Source organism: Cyprinodon tularosa, unplaced genomic scaffold (genome assembly GCF_016077235.1).
Source record: "Cyprinodon tularosa strain WSP-4 unplaced genomic scaffold, ASM1607723v1 ctg341, whole genome shotgun sequence".
NCBI classification, from domain to species: Eukaryota; Metazoa; Chordata; class Actinopteri; order Cyprinodontiformes; family Cyprinodontidae; genus Cyprinodon; species Cyprinodon tularosa.
The window spans coordinates 631985-648643 of NW_024039054.1; the positions used below are offsets into that span (position 1 = coordinate 631985).

Consider the following 16659-nt stretch of genomic DNA (forward strand, 5'->3'; position numbering starts at 1 on the left):
TTTTGACATGAATCTGTATGGCATCCCGATCACCAGCGGCATGCAATCACACTGACTTACCCCTGGCAGCGTCCTGTGAGCAGAGTTATCGTCCAGTTTTGGTCAAGCCGAAAGTAGTCCTGCAGGTTTTTAGGAACAGCGAAATAAAACTTTTCTCTTCCCAAAACATTATGTGTCCAAAAGAGTGATATTTTCGCATCCCAAAAACATTGTAGTGGAAAAAGTCACACGTCGTTATCAATTGGTCCTATTTTCTCTCTGTTCGTATCAGTGCGCGCCGTCATTCAGACAGCGAGCCCAACAACAGCCATGTCTCCCTCCGCCGCGGAAGGAGGAAAATATCACTCTTTTGGACACATAATGTTTTGGGAAGAGAAAAGTTTTATTTCGCTGTTCCTAAAAACCTGCAGGACTACTTTCGGCTTGACCAAAACTGGACGATAACTCTGCTCACAGGACGCTGCCAGGGGTAAGTCAGTGTGATTGCATGCCGCTTGTGATCGGGATGCCATACAGATTCATGTCAAAAATACCGAACTATCCCTTTAATGCCATCACCATCATCATTGTTGAATGTGTTGAAAGCAGGAAGAAGGAAAAGGCTTGCAGAACATTTCCTGGGGACTGGAGTCCCAACCTGGGTCAGTTTTAAAAGCCAAACTTGTTCTAAAACTTCTAAGCTAACTGAGCGCTTTATGATGATATTTGTTTTCAAATGTTCTTGGATTTAAGAATTTAAGATGAGATTAGAAGATGACACTTTTATATCGATAATGGAGGATTATGAAGACGGCTGGTTGTTCTGAAACTTACTGAAGCGTAGCAGAGAGAAGGTTCTGAATCCAGGAAAGGAGAACCAGGATTTCCTTTTCTTTCCACTTAAAACTACATCCTGCTTTGGTTTTTCTCTAACATTTTAAGTCTTAAGATTGTGACATACTCCACAAGAAACAGTAATTTGTTTTTTTCAAAGGTTGGTTTGCCTCAAATTTTTATATGCAAGAGACTCAGCTGTCAAACTCACAGGATGTCATATCCACTGTGGCTTAAATCAGATCTGCAACAGAAAACAACACAGAGAGAGAAGGGTCTTTTTTTATTTTTATTTTTTAGATGGACAAGGATTAAGATGGGAGAGCAAAAGGCTTAATATTACTAGTGTTATCATACAATGTTCATATTTAATCGCAGGCTCTGCCAGCCGATCCTCAGACTATCCATCTCTACAGATATCTGTACTGATTTCTGCAGCTAAGGGACGTCTCAACCAGTTTTGATTTCATCAGCTTATTTTGATAAGAACAAAATTCTTATTTTAACCCTAATTCATCTCGTTTAATTGGCAAATTCTTGCCTGCTCAAGTAAAGGGGGAAATACACTCATTTCAAGAAAAAAAAAAAGATTCCTGTTTCAACAATTGCAGTGAAATAAGGGTGAAAATTCCAACCAAAAGCAGGAATGAAAAATCTTCTGAGTTTTCCTGCTAAATAACGACCATTCAAATCCTCATCAATTGCGCGACTGTTCTGGGATATCCTGTGGGAGAAAAGCTTGGTCGCACACAAGCAGCAAGACCCATGCCCCCCCCAAAATGAAGTAATTTTTTCCCCATTTGTAAGAGAGGAAAACACTTCCTCCATATGGATTGTATGTAACACATTTTAGTTCAGTACACTGAAGTTTGTGGTGGTAAGTTTGCAGGACGGTATGTTTCTCTCACACTCTTTTTGAAAACTTAAAAACCCCTAAAACTTAATCTGCCTTATTCCTGGAGATGTCAGGTTCAGACTTAGCTAACAATTATCCAATTTCTTTTCTCTGCAGAAATACCTTGAGGAGTACCTGAATGATCTGCTAGATAACGCTTTCTGCAGAAATGATCACAGCATGGTAAATTCCTCAAACACCTTCTATTTTGATCTGTTCAGTGGATTCTGCACAATATGAGTTTTAAGGCCATAAGACTTTTGAATTTAGAGAGAAAATCAAAGCATTACTATGATAATGTCACATTATAAGAATTAATCCGTACTTGTATTGTAGTTGTTCTATTATAAGACAAGAGCAATTTTAATAAGATGAAGGCTTCACTAGTTTTGAACCAAGAGGACCCAAACTGCAGCCTGAGGAAAGCATTTCAACTAAGAGGAAAGATGCACTTTGCTCTCAGAGAATACATTAACAGGGTACTTCCTTGGTCTGGTTATAAAAAACTTATTCTCATTGTATATGTAGAGGCAAGGATTCATTTTGGTAATGTCTCTAAGGGTAGGCTGCATGTGTTAAAGGTATGTATGGGCATGTGTGGGTGGAGCTATAAGTGGGTGTTGGCATGTGTCTGAGTGATTGTCTAATTAATATCACCTGGATCTGCTCTGAGGCTGTTTTGTTTGTTTGATTCAGAGAGAGGCTAAGACAGGGTGCCAATATTTCTGTTGACCGCAAGTTGTAAGCAAATAAGTCTGCAAATCGACCTGTTGTACAATGCCTCACAGAAAAAGAGTGCAATAAACATCCCTAACTGCAGAAAAGCTTTATGTTTCCTCCTTGGATTCAGCGCATCAAACAGATCCCTGCTCTCCTCTCAGTGACTATTTTTTGGATGATAGTCGCCTACATTGTCAACAGAAATGGCAAAAGATCCAACACTTTGATTGAACTGTGCACATAAGACAATGGACCACTAAGCCATTTTGGACGCAAACTGTGAGTAAATGTGAATGAAAAGACGGAGCACAGCACAACCTGTGGTATGTTGGATTCAGTTTATTCATACTGTGAAGATCATATCTGTTTTGGACACAGTTGATGCTGGTTACCACTGCGTATTTGGATGCATAGATGCTGTGGCTGTTGGTTATATCATTCAGCTATATTACTCAAGACTGAATTAACTTGTGGAAACTGTGGATCACTCATTTGTGCATATCAAAGTAAAGTTGGATTTGGATGTTTGATGCTGTTACTGCTGATGCTTAAGCCTGAATCAAAGTGTGGACATGCAATATTGGATTGTTCATGTATGGATGCAGATTTATGCCAAAAAACGCAACCCTGTTTGACTTGTGGACTGAAACCTGCTTTCTGAAATTCTGTGTTGCATTATTTGTTGGGCATCAATATGAGTGGATCAAAGGCTGGTTCACAAGTAAATGACACTCATTGCAATGAAGTTGTTAAAAGGAAAACTTTTCCTACTGAAAAGGCCTTGATATGGATAATAGAAACTCCTTCAGTGAGCAGGTGGTGGATACCATAATGCACAGCTTCTATGTGGACGACTGTCTTGTTTCAGTTCCCTCTGAATCTGAGGCTATTGCACTCTATCACAACCTTCAGGCCATTTGTGCCAGAGGAGGATTCAACCTAAAGAAGTGGATGAGTAACAGTCGAACTGTATTGGGTGCAATCCCTGAAGAGAACAGGGCAGAGGACATAAAGGACATGGATTTGGACCATGGCCTACTTCCTGTTGAAAGAGTACTGGGTGTACAATGGTGCGTGCAATCAGATGCATTCAGATTCAAAATCTCAATCCAAGATCGGCCTTTGACCCGTAGAGGACTTTTGTCTGTGGTCAGTTCAATATACGATCCACTTGGAGTACTTGTGCCAGTGGTTCTAAAAGCCAAACTAATCTTGCAGGATCTGTGTAAGAAAGGTCTTGGGTGGGATGAAGTTATACCCACACCAATTGCGAAGGAGTGGACCAACTGGATAGATGAGCTTCATCTACTTGAGGACCTCAAAGTCAGCAGATGTTTTAAGCCAGTGGATTTTGGTTCTGTGACTTCTGCCCAACTGCATCATTTTGCAGATGCAAGTGAGGTGGGTTATGGAACAGCTACTTACCTCTTGCTGTGCAGCACTGATGGAAAACAATGCAGCAATCTCATCATGGGAAAGGCCAGAGTGGCTCCATTAAAGCCAATTACCATTCCTAGACTGGAGCTGACGGCAGCGGTGGTAGCAGCACGTATGGACAGATTCTGGAGAAAGGAGCTGCGGATGCCACTACTCGACTCTGTCTTTTGGACCGACAGCACTTCTGTGCTGAAGTACATCACAAATGAAACATCCAGATTCAGAACATTTGTGGCCAACAGGGTTGGAGAGATACTTAAAGCATCTGAGGCAACTCAATGGAGATATGTAAGCACTCTGTCCAATCCAGCAGATATTGCTTCAAGAGGACTTGGAGTAAAAACTTTCCTCAAGAATGAACAATGGATGTGTGGCCCACAATTTCTGCTAGCAGAGGAGTAGTGGCCTACAATTCCATACAGCTTAAAGGAACAAGAACAAGATGATCCTGAAGTCAAAATTAGCGTGTTGACAAATGTTGTTGCAGCCCAAGACGAAGAAGACCCACTCTCTCAATTGATTGACCGTACATCCTCATGGAACCGGTTAAAGAGAGTGATTGCTTGGGTCTTAAGATTCAAAAGCAGACTTTTAAGTCTCTGGAAGAAAAGGAAGGAAGTCAAGGGGCTGTTGTCACACTCAAAAATGGATGAGAATGAACAGAAGACTGTTCTAAAAAAAGAGCTGCAGAGTGTCAAGGATTTGTTCACCGTTTTTCTCTCTGTGGAGGACCTGAAAGAGGCGGAGCTAGAGATCATTGGACTGTGCCAACGGAAAAGATTTCCTGATGAGTTTTCCAGTCTCTTAAAGAATCAGAATGTGAAACAGACAAGCCACATATACAAATTAAATCCATTTCTTGATAATGGTATTTTGAGAGTTGGTGGAAGGCTCAGTAAGTCAGCAATGCCTGAAGAGTCAAAGCATCCAGTGATTTTGGCCAATGATCTTCATGTTTCTGACCTCATCCTTAGACAAGTGCACAAAGAAGTCGGCCATGGGGGCAGGACCCACATGTTGGCAAGGCTACGCCAGAATTACTGGATTACTGGAGCCAGTGGAGCCATAAGAAGAATCTTGGCCAAATGTGTTATATGCCGACGGGTTTTGGCAGTCCCAGCAAGCCAACAGATGGCAGACTTGCCACTCAGCAGGATTTCTCCAGATGAACCACCATTCACATCAGTGGGAGTGGATTGTTTTGGTCCGTTTGAAGTGAGACGTGGAAGATCCAAAGTCAAAAGATATGGAGTTATATTCACCTGCTTAGCTCTGAGAGCTGTGCATATTGAAGTAGCTGCATCACTGGAGACAGATTCATTTATGAATGTACTACGTCGCTTTATAGCTAGAAGAGGCCAAGTCAAAGAGCTTTGCTCAGACAATGGAACCAACTTTGTTGGCACCGATCGAGAATTGAGAAGATCTCTGGAGCATTGGAATCAAGCTCAGATTCATGATGAACTATCACAGAAAGGAATAAAGTGGAAGTTTAATCCTCCTAGTGGTTCCCATCATGGGGGAGTCTGGGAGAGGTTAATCCGTTCAATCCGAAAGGTCCTCAACTCTACTTTAAGAGTTCAAACTCTGGATGATGACAGCCTCCACACTGTGCTTTGTGAAGTTGAAGCTATTCTCAATAGCAAACCAATAACAAAAGCATCCACAGATCCAAATGATTTGGAGGCTCTGACTCCTAATCATCTCCTCCTCCTCAAAGGTCAACCATCTTTCCCACCTGGTGTTTTCCAGAAGGAAGATTCGTATGCTGTACGTAGATGGAAACAAGTACAGTACATCTCTGATTTGTTTTGGAAGAGATGGACAAGAGAATACTTACCACTGCTTCAGGAGCATCAGAAATGGAACAAAATCAAGCGCAACTTTGCTCCTGGAGACATCGTGCTCATCGTAGATGACTCTGCACCCCGAAATTCTTGGATTATGGGGAGAGTTGTTGAAGCCTATAAAGACAGAAAAGGACTTGTTCGACAACTCAAGATCAGGACCAAGACAAGCTGTTTGGACAGACCTGTCACAAAGATTTGCCTGCTTCAGGAAGCCGAGGATACTTGATGGATTATTTGTTGTGATTTGCTGTTCTTGTTCTGTTGTTGATACTACTTCACTTTGAACATAGAACCTGTGGCACAGACCATTTTCTACCAGATTCTCTGTTCAAACTGCTGATCTGAAAACACAGCTTCTATACATGTTTTTTTGTGTGAGATTATACTATGTTTCTCTTATTATTTAGTAATTATTATATCATAATAATTAGGGGCCGGAATGTAGAGGCAAGGATTCATTTTGGTAATGTCTCTAAGGGTAGGCTGCATGTGTTAAAGGTATGTATGGGCATGTGTGGGTGGAGCTATAAGTGGGTGTTGGCATGTGTCTGAGTGATTGTCTAATTAATATCACCTGGATCTGCTCTGAGGCTGTTTTGTTTGTTTGATTCAGAGAGAGGCTAAGACAGGGTGCCAATATTTCTGTTGACCGCAAGTTGTAAGCAAATAAGTCTGCAAATCGACCTGTTGTACAATGCCTCACAGAAAAAGAGTGCAATAAACATCCCTAACTGCAGAAAAGCTTTATGTTTCCTCCTTGGATTCAGCGCGTCAAACAGATCCCTGCTCTCCTCTCAGTGACTATTTTTTGGATGATAGTCGCCTACAGTATAAAAACTTTAATATGTGATGTTACAGTTTATTTTGATAATATTAAGATTTTATTTTGGTTATGTTATAATAATTATCTCATAATGTTCTGACTCAAATTTTGGGGATATTAATGCTTTTACCTCATATTGTTTTTGAATTTAATTTTGTTTATATTACAACTTTATATTGATAATCCCGACTGAAATCTTGGAAAGTTACAATTTACTTCTCTTAAACGTAATATTATGACTTTATTTTCATAATATTAAAACTTTAATCTGATATTATTATGACTTTATTGTGGTTATGTCATGACTTTAATATTCCTTATAAACTATTTATGTCTTAATATTCATGATATTAGTACCGTAGTTTAAGTGTTAAACCAAAGATAACTCTACTTTGAGATATCTTTACAAGAAACTTTTATTTCTCCCTGTACTTTTCCACTCATACGTCCCACGTCGCCATTATTCCCAATCTCCCTCTCTTCTTAAGAAAAAAAACAACAAAAAAACTAAAATAAACGAATGAATCAAATAAACAATGTATGCATGAAAACAGATTGCTAGGCCCACATTCCTTTTTTTAACAATATAGTTGAATAACAAAGCTTCTTACTACATTTGTAATACAGTCGAACATCTTTCATAAAGAGCCTTAAGGTTGCGGACGCTCCCTTATGTGTGAAACAGTCGGCAAGCTTGTCTTTCATTTGACCACAAAACCTATGAGCTCTCTTAGTTTGGATCTGTTCTTTAAAAGAACTGATTTCCAGGCGTAGTCTATTCAAAATTGGTTAACTTAAGCAAATCTACAAGATAGAAGTTATCATTGACAAATGTTTTTGGCAAAGGCTGTGTGGTATTACCAGTACTTAGTTCAGAAAACAGCCTGGAGATAAAAAAATAGCATTAAAAATCCAAGCCAATGTTTCACCTGCAAGGTTGCTTCTGACAATTCTCTTTATCGTTTTTGACTGCCACCAAATGGGAGAGAATCATCCATTTTCACCCTTCAAGACAATGAGATGCCCACCCTGGGTACCTCCATCTGAAAGGTTCCCAAAACTCAACATAACTATCTTCAAGTTGCTGTTTTCTCCAAGATGCTGAAAATTCAGTTCAGCCGTCTTGGCTTTGAGTTTAAACACAACACGGTTTGCCTCACATGGTTTGCCTTGTGCTGTTTGAGACTAGATGCCAGATTGCATGCATCAAACATGACATCAGGTCTGCTCTGTCTCACCACCCACAACAGTTCTCTTATCTTTTACCTGAGCTGTTCTCTCTCCTCCTCATTGAGGGGGGAAGCTGACTCTGCTGCTCTAGAGGTTGATGGGCTGCAGGTGTTGAATGTATGTCTGTTGATGTATTTTTATGGTGGTACCAAAAGTGACAAGGTCCACACCTATATACAGGGTTCCCGCGGGTCCTTAAAAAGTCTTAAAAGGCATTGAATTCAAAAAAATAAAACGGCCTTAATTGGTATTAAAATGTCTTAAATCAGTCTTTTGAAAGTCTTATTTTTTAAAACATCGTAAATAGGATTATTTTTATTACGATTTATTTTTGTAATCTAAACAAAACGTTAAAGTTGACAATTATTTTTTTTTTTATTCTAAAAAAAAAAAAAAAAACTGCTCGCCATTATTGGTTCCGTCCCGATAGCGGACATTTGGGAGATGTACCATTAACTTTTTGTCTGGAAAATATGAGCAAGTGTACATGTAACGAAAATTGGCTATCCAACCAAGAGTTTTCTCCATGCCTAAAACCAGTACCAGGGAACATACATGAGGCACAGTGACTTAGCTCTGGTTATGTTGTGGCTTTAAAACTGATTTATTTTGTTCCCTGCTAAATCAAAGTTTGTGAATTCAGTTAAATAATTGTTAAAATATATCTGTCATTTGTGTGTTTTTAGCTTTCTTTCTGTATGGGAAGCTTTTCAAAATTTGAAACAGTGCAGTGGTTTATGTTAAAATAAACCTTTGGGTTAAGTTGTCACAAGAGGGTTTTTCTCGTGTTTCTTGTGAATTTGGTCTTAAATTTTTATATCAAGTGGCATTAAAAAGTCTTGAATTTAACTTGCCTTATGCTGTAGGACCCCTGTATATAGGAGGTGTTGTGAGCTTCATGACCAAAATTAAACTGTGATCTAATTTTAGGTATGACTGACTCTGGGAAAAGAATTGGGATCCACCCCACATAAAATCATTAACATGAGTACACCCATAACATTCTTTCTGCCATCAAGCCAGTAGAAAACTGCAGAGTTAACCGTAGACACATCTCCTGCTTCTAACATTATGCTTTTCACTCTGTTGTACCCAGTACTTGAGTTGAAGGGGGATGGAATCACCTTCTTAAATGACCATCCCCCCATGTGACATTTTATTAATGAATGTGTACATTTCTATTATATATCAACAGTAATGGCAATAATATTGCCTTTTATACATTTGGCAGGCTGTGTGCTATGAACTATGGTCCGATTAAAGCGGACTGGTGTTAATACACCCTTAATATGACACTATTTTATTTAATCATTTTATGATTTCAGTCTCATAATATTCCGACTTTATTCAGGCAATGTTACGACTTTAATCTCATAATCACTTAATCCCTGATTTTATTCTGGTAGCATGACCTTGGTAACGTTACAATCTACATTTGTACACTTAATGAAATTGCTGTTTTTAATAACTGAACTGTATTGATCTCACAATGGAGAAATTTACCTCTGCATTTGATCCATCCCCTTGGGGAGCAATGGGCTGCCATTTTGCGACATCCAGTGAGCAATCAGGGGTTAAGGGTCTTGCTCAGGGACCCAGAGTGCAGGCTGTGGGGATCGAACTGGGAACTTGCAGCCTTCTCAGAGCACACGCACTGCTCTAACCACTAGGCCAACAGTCTTCTATTTCTATTTCTGTAATGTTCAAGATTTATTCTACTCATTTAATGACTTCACGGTTGTGCAAAAATATTATGACTTTATTCTCTAATATTGCGACTAATTTATTGGGTCCAACATCTGGTTAACTCGTCTCTGTCTTTTTCAGCTGGAATTCCTCTCTGTGGGTCCCCTCTCCTTCGTTACAGATCTGGGACCTAAAGGCCTGTAAGAAAGGAAGATATGCTTGTTTCAAATGAAGACTCTTGCAGAGATGCCTGAAAGGCAAAGGCTGATTGTGATGTTGGTGTGGTTTCTCTCAGGGAAGGGCCGATCATGAAGAGGTCAGGAGGTCACCGCATTCTGGGTCTAAACTGCATCGGCCACCATCAGGTCTGTTACCGCTGGTCGCACCGTTGGCTGGTGGTCAAGGACTCCTTCCTCTTGTATATGAGCAGAGACAACTCAGAGATCGACTTTGTGCTACTTTTTGACCCCAAATTTGACATCAAAGTGGGGAACAGTCACACGGGCACAGAGTATGGAGTCTCTATTGAGAGCTACACGCGGTATGTCGTGTTTACTGGTGTCGTGTCCCCAAACTTGACAGTTTCTGGTTTTTATCACATTTCCTTGCATGTTGGTTGGTCCTTTCTTTCACCAGGAATTTGATCATTAAATGCAGCAGCTACAGACAGAGTCATTGGTGGAGCCATGAAATCAGGCGGCTGGCAGAGGACTGCGACTTCCTGAAAGAGCACCGCTTTGGAGGATTTGCTCCACCACGAGAAGATACTCTCACTAAATGGTCGGGTCCCGGATGCAAACATACCTCCGACGACTCCTTGATTAACACTCAGAGTTGTTGGCTTTTCATTGCAGGTATGTCAATGGGGGAGACTACTTTGCAGACCTGGCTGATGCCCTTGAAAAAGCCAAGGAGGAGATTTTCATCACGGATTGGTGGTAAGACTTAAAGGATGTGTTTCTTTTTAAGCAAGCATCCATTTTTTTTTTTTTACAAAGCTAAATTTTCCCCCCTTTATCTGACTTCCTCTAAATATAATCCAATGCAACGAACTGTAATCCTGAAATCCTGAAATGTGTCATGTTCTCTGTGATGTAATCTCTCACCACTTTAATCTAAATTAGTTAGATTATAAATCAATATCCAAACTTTTAAAATGTAACGGGTAACGATAAACTGGTTCATTGGTTGTCCAAAACATTTGGCAGATATTATAAAAAAAATTTATTTATTTATTTTTTGTATGTTTCGGCATCAGCCGATACATGCATGTGTCGCAGTACTTTGAGATGATGCTCCTCCCATTTGCTATCCATTGTTAATGTTTTCTTTGATTAATTAAGTCGATTAAACATGTTTATTTCTGAAATAAATCGAAAACCACCTATAAACAAAATAACATTTCCAATTTAAAAACTGTCTCGGCCCTTAAATAAACAAAAAAGTGCCTTGAGATAAAATGTGTTAAAAGTTGGGGCTATATAAATAAAGTGAATTAAACACAACAATTGATGCATTTATACAATATATAGCTTATTCAACCAATAGATTTTTTTGAAAGTTATGATCACCTAGCTTACTCTTCTTTTTAGAAAGCCTGATTCTGAAACACAAACTTGAATGTTTTGGTTCTGTTTTAGAATATATTTATTTATTTTAGTCTCCCTCTTGGTTGGTTGAGACCCATTTATTGGCTTCCAATAGTTTTGTCTTTAAACTTAAGCTTTTTATGTGCAGATACCGTATTCTTCTTTGTGTGCATGCAGCCTAAGTGAGGTCAAGTCATTTTGTTTATCTGCAGACTAAAGGTACCGATGTCCTTAAGAGACGTGCAGCTGTCGCAGCAAGATAAAATTCTAGAAAGAATAAAAAACATCTTGAAAATCTGGCTTGTAATTGTTTTTTTAATATATATATATATATATATATATATATATATATATATATATATATATATATATATATATATATATATATATATATATATATATATATATATATATGAAAAATTCAGACGTTTTTTTTTTTTCTTACAACTTTGCAGTTCTGCACAACCTGGTATGGATTTTCACCTAAAAAAATAGAGGAGCACAGATTGTCGCACACTGGCCGATTACTGATCTTAAAAATGTCTGACATGCCGATTAATATTTTGATTAATTCTGTTTTTTTTTGTGGTTTTTTTTTTATATCACTGGCACTGTTAGTTGTTATAAGATAGCAAGTCGCCTACAATATTTCAATCTCATTTTAAACAAACAATAAGTACCCATTAAAAGATAAAAACTTAAATAACTGCTTTCAAATATAAATCGAAGTATAGAGAGTTGACAGTGTATGATATTCAGAGATTTGCATGGATGGATGAGATGAGTTTCACATCGAAGTGTCAGCAGATCACCAATCTTACAAAATGAAGTAAATCAAGGCCGATCGACCTGCCGGCCCATTTATCTGTGCAATAAAATGGATTATAAATAATTTGTTAATGTTCTCGTTTGAAGGATATGAATGTCTTTTATATATATATTTTTCTGATCCTTGATCTCTATCAGGCTCAGCCCTGAGATTTTCCTAAAGAGACCAGCCACTAGCAACCACTGGAGACTGGATCATATCCTGAAACGGAAAGCAGTAAGGGTTTGCTCTCTTTTAAATAAATTTCTATGATTACTTTAACTTAAGCCCGGCTGTTAAGTTCACATATCTTTTCTCTGTATCTGCAGGAGCAGGGAGTCAAAGTGTGCGTCCTGCTTTACAAGGAGGTGGAGATGGCACTTGGTATCAATAGCGACTACAGCAAGAGGACTCTGATGAACATGCATCCGAACATCAAGGTCTGTAGTCCTCCTTAGAGAGCTGCATCCGTTAGCCATGTCTGACTAACGCCGAGTTCCCCCGTCTTCCACCAGGTGATGCGACATCCAGACCACGTCTCATCTGCGGTGATCTTGTGGGCTCACCACGAGAAGATGGTGGCCATTGACCAAACGGTGGCGTTTGTTGGGGGGATTGACCTGGCGTTTGGCAGGTGGGATGACAGAGAATATCGGCTGGCTGATCTGGGTCAGACGCAGAACGGGCAAATGGGGGAGCAGCCAAGCAAAGATGTGACTGTAAGCGTGTGTCCTGATTGATGGTTTGTGTAATTGGTAAAACTCTGCAGGAGTTTGACTGTGACTCTGTTGAACAGGACAATGGTGTAGCTGATGACCTAAATGCAGATAACCAAACAGAAACTGACCTGACGGGTAACACTAAACTGTGGCTTGGCAAGGACTACAGCAACTTCATCAAAAAGGATTGGACTCTACTGGACAGGCCTTTTGAAGGTACCCTGACCCTCTGTTTGTGGTTTTAGGGAGTAGACTACACTGCTTAGAAGCCAGGCTCCTATAATAGTGAAAACATATTTAAAGGAGAAAGCTATAAATTGAATTCCTTCCAGCTGTAAGTTTGTCACAGTAGCAAATGTTTTTAATTGCCTTTCCAAAAGGAAAGTGGCAACCTCTCCATGGCTTCTAACCCCCTTTTGTTTTCCTTCTGCTGCCCTTTATGCTGAAAGGTTTGACTGACATTCACTCTCATTGGTTCTTTCCTTTTTTTATTTTTGGCTTGAATCCAGAAATGCATAGATGAGAATGTTTTCATATTCAAACTGTGTTAAAGAGCCTCCAAAATTATATCAAAATCCTAGGTACATCTTTATTTTCCTTGCTAAAGATTAATTTCTTTTTTCTTTTTTTCATCTTGGCTATCTTTTCTTTTTTCATTTTTTTAATCCATATTTACCTTTTTTGAAAATTTATCTGTGCAAACTGCTTTTTATGTTAAATTAAAACTAAAAACATTTTTTTCCAAAACCACTGTTTGCTTTTAATACAGAAAGAGCTGCATTTTGTTTTTGTACAGTTTGAAGCTCTATAGTAAAATCAGAGGGAATCTGAGAACATGATGGGAACATGTTTGGTTCTGATGTTTTTCTTCAGATAACATCGACCGCACCCAAGTTCCACGCATGCCATGGCGTGACCTGTCTGCAGCGATGCACGGCAAAGCTGCCAGGGATGTCGCCCGGCACTTCATCCAGCGCTGGGACTTCACAAAGGTAAGCCTTGATGCCAATATCAATAACCTTTAGACTTTTAATGAACATATGAGTTTAACCATCAAGTATGGCAGATTGAATTAAACAGATAATTACACATTACATGAAACATGTAATGTGCCATTAAACAAACAGATGTGCTATTTATTGATTTGTACCTAATTAGATGATAAATTTACCTTTTAAATTATAAAAGGTTGAATAATATCTCCTATTTAGACTCTGCCACATGTTTGTTTATTTCATTAAGTCCTTTTCTAACCTCTAGGTCAGAGGTCACAGATTAGTGGACCAAGGTCCTGATCCGGACCCACCTGCTGGCTAATCAGGACTAAACCTGATTTAAAACATTTATAAATTACTGCATGTCACTTGTCACTTGCGCCGTTTGTATGGTAAAGCCATGCAGAGCATCTGGCAACAGGCCACAAATTAGCCAATGAGCTGCTGTCAGTCAGGGTTGCTGCTTCTGGCTAATTTTAGACACAGCAGATATGTGCTTTAGAATGGTTTTGTCGCCAATCAAACCCAAGTTTAAAGCCTTGCAGTGGCAGAATAAAGCCCACTGCTCTCATTAAGCCATAAAAAATAAGAATAAAAAAAGTCAGTTGAAGTGTTTTAAAAAAAAAAGTGAGTCATGAAATTATCTATATACCAAACTGAAAGATTGTTTTTCTCTACTTCAAAAACAATTTAGATTTTAAAATGGAAAAACATTGTATTTTTTTATTTAAAAATTCAATGTATAACATGGATGCATAAACATCTGCATTTTTATTTCAGTGTTAAATGCTGTTTTAAGTAACGTTTTATAATTAAAAATGTCTCCTTGTTTTCTTTTTTCGTACCCCGCTGGTTTATTTTATTGGTTACCCCTGCTCCAGATCTTTTATTTATTCAAAATACATTTTTAATGGAATTACTTGAAAGAGGAAACAGAATTTAGAACTGAATCTGATCACAATATATATATATATATATATATATATATATATATATATATATATATATATATATATATATATATATATTTTGTGATCAGATTCAGTTCTAAATTCTTTTTTTTTTCAATCTCTTGTTATGTTATTTCTTCCTTAGACTTTCAAGACCAAGTACAAGGATAACTTCTACCCCTACCTGCTCCCCAAGTCTCACACTACCGCTGACTCGCTGCCTTATACTGTTCCTGGGTCCCAGAGAGCCAAAGTTCAGGTGGTTAATTACACACATTCTCATCTTGCTGTGTGACGTGAGGACCATGTGTTGACCCCCATTGGCCTCCATTGACGGTAACCCTAAAGCAGTTACTAGCACATGCCTACCGCTTCAAACCTTAAGGTGTTTCTCACAAAACACAATCTTGACATTAAAAACACTTAGACACCAAAACTTGGATGCTGGCTAAAATGTTGGTCAAATCTTGGTCATCTGATCAATGCTTTGACGCTCTGGCTGCGCGGTGCCCTGGTTCTTTATCTGCTTTGTTCTGTAGCTTCAAGCTAGAGAGCAGCTTGGTTTTATTGACTTTAAGAGTTTGAAAAATAGTTTGAACACGTTTTTAAGCAAAAAAAAGTCCACCTCCAAACATCCTCTGTTCATCAGGATTATGATTCCACTAAAATATGCAGTTCTTGTTCGGAGCGCTGGCCCTCCAGCATACTCCCGGGAGGCCGTTTGTAGGGGCTGGAAGTGAATAGAAAGAGGTTTCTAAGGTTTGTGGTTAAAAACTGCAAGTACCTGAATATACAATCAAATATTTTTTGTTGGCATATAGTTATTTGTCATTATTTTGGGTATTTATAAACTGTTTTGCCCTTAAAATTCAGAAAAGATGCCATATTGATACCATGTTCTTTCTACATAACAATCCATTCTTCCGGCTTTAACTCCCTTATATGCAGAACTCTGGATGCAGAATACTGCAGAAAATACAACAGCTTGCAGGTAGTGTCTGTCTCCCCCAAAAAACTCCTGGATCAGCTTTTCTGATTGGTTAATATTCTGGCGTCCAGCGACAAAATTTCAAATTGTTGAACTTCCAACTTTCTTTTGTCAGCCTTCCTTTTCTTGCTTCTGCAGTGGCCCTAATAGACCCTCCTCCTCAGTGAATATTATGGAAGATCTGTGATGTAGTTGAAGAAAAGCCTCTGAGCTTGACTGTTCCCCCTGACGTTGGCTCCAGATCTGATTAGAGCAGGACATCAAATGGATTTCTTTTCAACAGAGATGGGGTTCTGGCTTTTAAAACTCAAGCATCAGTGTTGAGAGTTCGGTGTTTTAACGCTGTGGCAGATGGTGGAACAAAAGTTAAAAGCCTGTGAGGCAATTTCCTTCCAACATTTTCTTTTTTTTTTTGTCCTTTTGTCTTTGGCAAAGCTAGAGGAATAATAAAAACATATCATGGAGCTGCTCTGCATACCAGTAACATCTGCTTCAGATGGAAATGGTAAAGCGATGCAGAGCAGTAATTGTTACTTTGACTAGGACACTGGTTGAATGAACTGTTAAAAATGCTGCTAAAAGCAGGACAGCAGGCTGACTGGAACACAGCGGATGTATTAAGTGGGCCCTTTTTAATTGCAAAAATGTTAGTTATTTGGCATATATGCTCCATAAGCATTAACTGTTGATGTGTTTTTCTTTCTTTTTATTCTAATGTGGGCGGTGGTCTGCAACTGTAACCCTAGAAGCCCCATTATGTTGTTGTTTTGCTGCCTGCTTTATTCAGGTTTCAGGCTCTCTGGTTACACTGGCTGTGGGTGTTGGAGCAGGTGTTCTTCTGTTTAGCTGCTGCCTCCTTTAAATTAGTAGAAATGCTGTAAAATTGAAATAGAAGTTATTCTTTCCTAAAATAAGTGTTGTTGTTTTATCCCTTTATTGCAGCAGGGAAGACAAGTTGCCAAATGATTTATCTTTAAAATAAGAACAAAACAACTTGTCGATTTTGTACCAGGTGCATTATATCACATTTTAAAACATTTTTAAATTTTAGATTCTGTTTGCTTCAAGTCTGCTTCTTTTTCAAAGAAAACAATAGACAAAAAAGGTCTTTAGCTTATTGAATGGTGTTATTTGACCCTAATGCAGCCTTTGATAC

At 38.7% G+C, this 16659-nt stretch overlaps 1 protein-coding gene across 2 annotated transcripts in view; it reads left to right on the forward strand.

Annotated features, from left to right (window-relative positions):
- The window catches only part of pld2 (phospholipase D2), a 40864-nt gene that overhangs the window by 14948 nt on the left and 9257 nt on the right, over positions 1-16659 (forward strand). For both annotated transcript variants that reach the window (XM_038294520.1, XM_038294519.1), the window contains exons 6-16: positions 1826-1891; positions 9596-9654; positions 9750-9995; positions 10091-10234; positions 10309-10392; positions 12010-12088; positions 12181-12291; positions 12367-12570; positions 12648-12786; positions 13444-13562; positions 14661-14774. In XM_038294520.1, the coding sequence (XP_038150448.1) occupies positions 1826-1891; positions 9596-9654; positions 9750-9995; positions 10091-10234; positions 10309-10392; positions 12010-12088; positions 12181-12291; positions 12367-12570; positions 12648-12786; positions 13444-13562; positions 14661-14774 (1365 nt within the window). The remainder of the gene's footprint in view (positions 1-1825; positions 1892-9595; positions 9655-9749; positions 9996-10090; positions 10235-10308; positions 10393-12009; positions 12089-12180; positions 12292-12366; positions 12571-12647; positions 12787-13443; positions 13563-14660; positions 14775-16659) is intronic.